Genomic DNA, 3,470 nt, shown 5'->3' with positions numbered 1-3,470 from the left:
GGGGGTCCCCACCGGGGTGCCTGGCCAGCCTGGATGAGGGGCTGAGGGCCGTTTTCAGGCTGGTGGGTGACTGAAGCTCCCAACCTGTCCTTTTTTTCTTTTTTTTTTTTTTTATTCTGGGCCAGCTTTAGCTCGAGGCTTGGCTCCAGCTCTGAGGCCTCGGCTGCTGAAAGCAGGTTTCTGGCCTTTGTTTACCTTCTGTATTTGAAACAATGTTGCGGTCCTGCTGGCTGAAGCCCGGCTGACTAAAGCAGGTTTCTGAGGTTTTGTTTAGCTTCTATATTTGTTACAGTGTTTCTTAGCAGCTGAGAGGCCGGCAAGGCAGGCGGGGAACCTGGCTTCCTCCGTCACTGGAGCAAGCAAGCCTCCCTGTTCGCATCAGCTGCCGGCCGCCATCTTGTCTGGCAGTTAATTTGCATATCTCAGTGATTAGCCAATGGGAAGGGTAGCGGAGGTACGGCTTATGTTTCTCTTTTATTAGATAGGATGATGATTAGATTAGAATGAGATTATTGGGATTATTCCAGATTAATATCAACCCGGAAGGAACCTCAGGGTTCCTTCTTGTTTATTTATCAGTAGTTTGGACAAAGACACAGGAGACTGGTGTTTTAATTGATTATGGCTGCCATAACAAAATACCATAGACTGGGGGGCTTACCAACAGAAATTTATTGAAGTCCAAGGTCAAGGTGCCCGCAGGGTTGATTTCTCCTGAAGCCTCTCCTTGGCTTGCAGAAGGCCACCTTGTCACTGTGTCCTCATATGACCTTTTCTCTGAGTGTGTATACTCCTGATGTCTCTTCTTAAAGGGACACCATCCCTATTGGATTAGGGGCCCACCCTCATGACCTCATTTAACCTTAATTACCTCTTTAAAATTCAACATGAATTTTGGGAGGTCACAATTCACTCCATAACAACTAGTTAATCATATTTAGGATCCATGCTGTGCCAGGAGGGACATACTTTAGTCAAGAAAAGGAAATGGTGTCTATTTAAGGAGATAAAAATTTAACAAGATAAAAGGAAGACTTGTTATTATTGTGTCAGGTTGAGGGCAATGTCTCTGACAAGGTCTGGTTGACATTAGCAGGACTGACACCTACAACATGGTTGAAAATGCTGATGTAAATGTAGGCTGTATTAGCAGAAGTATGGTGTCCATGACAAGGGAGGTTACAGTCAACCCCATGCCCTCCTGGAGGATGGAGTCTTGTGCTGGATGCTGACAAGTAGAGGGTTTCACATGAGAAGGTGCATCAGAGAGACATGTGTTTCCATCAGATATGGTTTGAGAAGTTAAACCAAGTAGCAAAAGGTTGACCTTTCAATTTGGAAATTTGAGCACTTTTAGTCCTGGTCTAAAACCATGGACCTCACAGTTGTGGGATTAATTAAAAAAATAAAAAAGAATAATTGCTGAATGAATCTAATGAAAGATGAGAGGCCGAGAAGGCATGTATATGTCTGATTCACTGGTTGAGAACTTGGTCCTTGAGTCAGGCTGGATTTGAATCTTCTCTCTTCCCTCCTTCTTGCTATGGGGCTTCACCCTCCCTATACCTCAGTTTTCATGTCTGTAAAATGGTATTATCAATCTCTCCCTCCTGTGGATGTTGTGAGAAGTAATGAGATAATGTATGTGACATGCTGAGTCCAGGGCCTGTAAAGCCCTAGCTGGTTTAGCTCAGTGGATAGACCCTTCAGACCGAAGGGTCCCGAGTTCAATTCTGGTCAAGGGCATGTACCTTGGTTGCAGGCTCCTCCCCAGCCTGGGCCCTGGTCGGGGCATGTGCAGGAGGCAACCAGATATGGTTTCCACCAGACATGGTTTGAGAAGTTAAACCAAGTAGCAAAAGATTGACTCTCTCACATCAATCTTTCTCTCTGTCTTTCCCTCTCCCACTCTCCCTAAAAATCAATGGAAAAATATCCTCTGGTGAGGATTAACAAACATAAATAAATAAATATATCAGTAAATACTCAAAAATTCAAATCGGAAGGGCCAGGGGACTACAAAGGATTCAGCTTATGAGGCTACTAGGAAAAAGGAAAAGTAGAGGCTAAAAGAAAAAGGTTATAAAGACTAATATTGTATTAATTAGGGCTTTTAGTTGCAAGTGACAGAAAACTTATCCCAAACTGGCTTCAGCAGAAAAAGGGAATTTGGGCCTTACATAACCGGGGCTCAAACCATCATTGGGATCCTGTCTTCATCTTAGTGCAGCTTTCCCTCACACGTTACAGGTGAGATGCCACCAGCTGCTTTGCCCTTATATTCGCCAGCTTTTCAAGGTCAGGAGGCAGAAAAACATCTTTCCTAGTAGTTTCAGCAAAGGTCCTAAGGCAGACTCTGATTGGACAGAATGGGTCAGATGGCCATTCCTGACCAATCAGTGTGGCCAGAGGAGTGAAATATGCAGATTGACCAGGCCTGGGGCACATGCCAAGGAACAGGGGAACTGGGTGCTAGGCAGGGGCAAAATAGCAGAGATGGAGGTAGTGGTACATGAGGGGGCTGTGGCCTCACTGGGTGCCAGGCTGGGAGACAGGGACTTCTGGGATCTACCGGCAACACTCTCTACTGCTGCAGGTGCCTGGCTTGGGTGGCGTGGGGTGGGCGGGTGTTAAGGTTGTAGGGTTTGTTCGCTCACTTCGTTTCTCTTCCCTTTGCCAGACTGATCAGCCACACTCCTTCTTACTGTGATGAGTCACTATTTGGCTCCCGACCCGTGGGCACCTGCTGGGAGGCCCCGTGGATGGTGAAGGGGGGTGCTTCAAAACTCCACACGCTCTTCTGGACACCCCCAGCCACCCCGAGGGACCACCCGCCCCACCCCAGGGAGACCCCAGTGCGCACCATTCACCCATTCGCTCCCACGAAGACAGAGCTCAGGGAGGGGTCCGAAGCTGGGAAGGTGTACAAGGGTGGATTAGACTCTCCACGGGCTCTGAATGTCCCCAACACTGGCCGCCCACCCACCGGTGGCTCCCCCACGAGTGGGCCTCGGGATCCCAGGCCTTCGCTATCGGGGGTGACCTTCCAGAGCCCCCTGGTGACTCCCAGGGCTCGGTCAGTCAGCGCTTCAGTGCCAGCTACGTCCCAGCGTGGGGGTGCCACCCCGAGACCAAAGCCCCCTTGGAAATGAGTTTCTCGGTCCTTTCATCAGGTTTGCCCACAGCAAGGGGAGGCGTCTCAGAGGATGGCACAGGTGAGGGGCTCCTGGGGAGACCCCCCGGTGTCGGCAAGGCACTTACAGCGGCAGGCATGGTGAGGGTGGTCAGGGACGCCCTCTGTCCTGACAACCTCTGGTTCCCTGCTGCCCCCACAACGTGGATGTGAGGGCCACCCCTTGAGAGGCCTGTTCTAGTCCCTTCGTAGCCACATGCTGTATCGGTGCCAACCCAGGATGCCCCCCATCACTCCCACACATTGTCCTGCCGCCAAGTATGAATAAATGGTGTGG

General features: G+C 49.7%; 1 protein-coding gene across 1 annotated transcript in view; it reads left to right on the top strand.

The window, feature by feature from the left end:
* RITA1 (RBPJ interacting and tubulin associated 1) overlaps positions 1 to 3,464 on the top strand; it is a 6,500-nt gene extending 3,036 nt beyond the window's left edge. The window contains exon 3 of the mRNA XM_005857024.2: positions 2,681 to 3,464. Within this exon, the coding sequence (XP_005857086.1) occupies positions 2,681 to 3,152 (472 nt within the window). The 3' untranslated portion in view covers positions 3,153 to 3,464. The remainder of the gene's footprint in view (positions 1 to 2,680) is intronic.
* The last annotated feature ends 6 nt before the right edge of the window (positions 3,465 to 3,470 follow it).

The sequence above is a fragment of the Myotis brandtii genome, unplaced genomic scaffold (assembly GCF_000412655.1).
Source record: "Myotis brandtii unplaced genomic scaffold, ASM41265v1 scaffold1064, whole genome shotgun sequence".
Lineage (NCBI taxonomy): Eukaryota > Metazoa > Chordata > Mammalia > Chiroptera > Vespertilionidae > Myotis > Myotis brandtii.
This window is presented reverse-complemented; position numbering and strand designations above follow the sequence as displayed.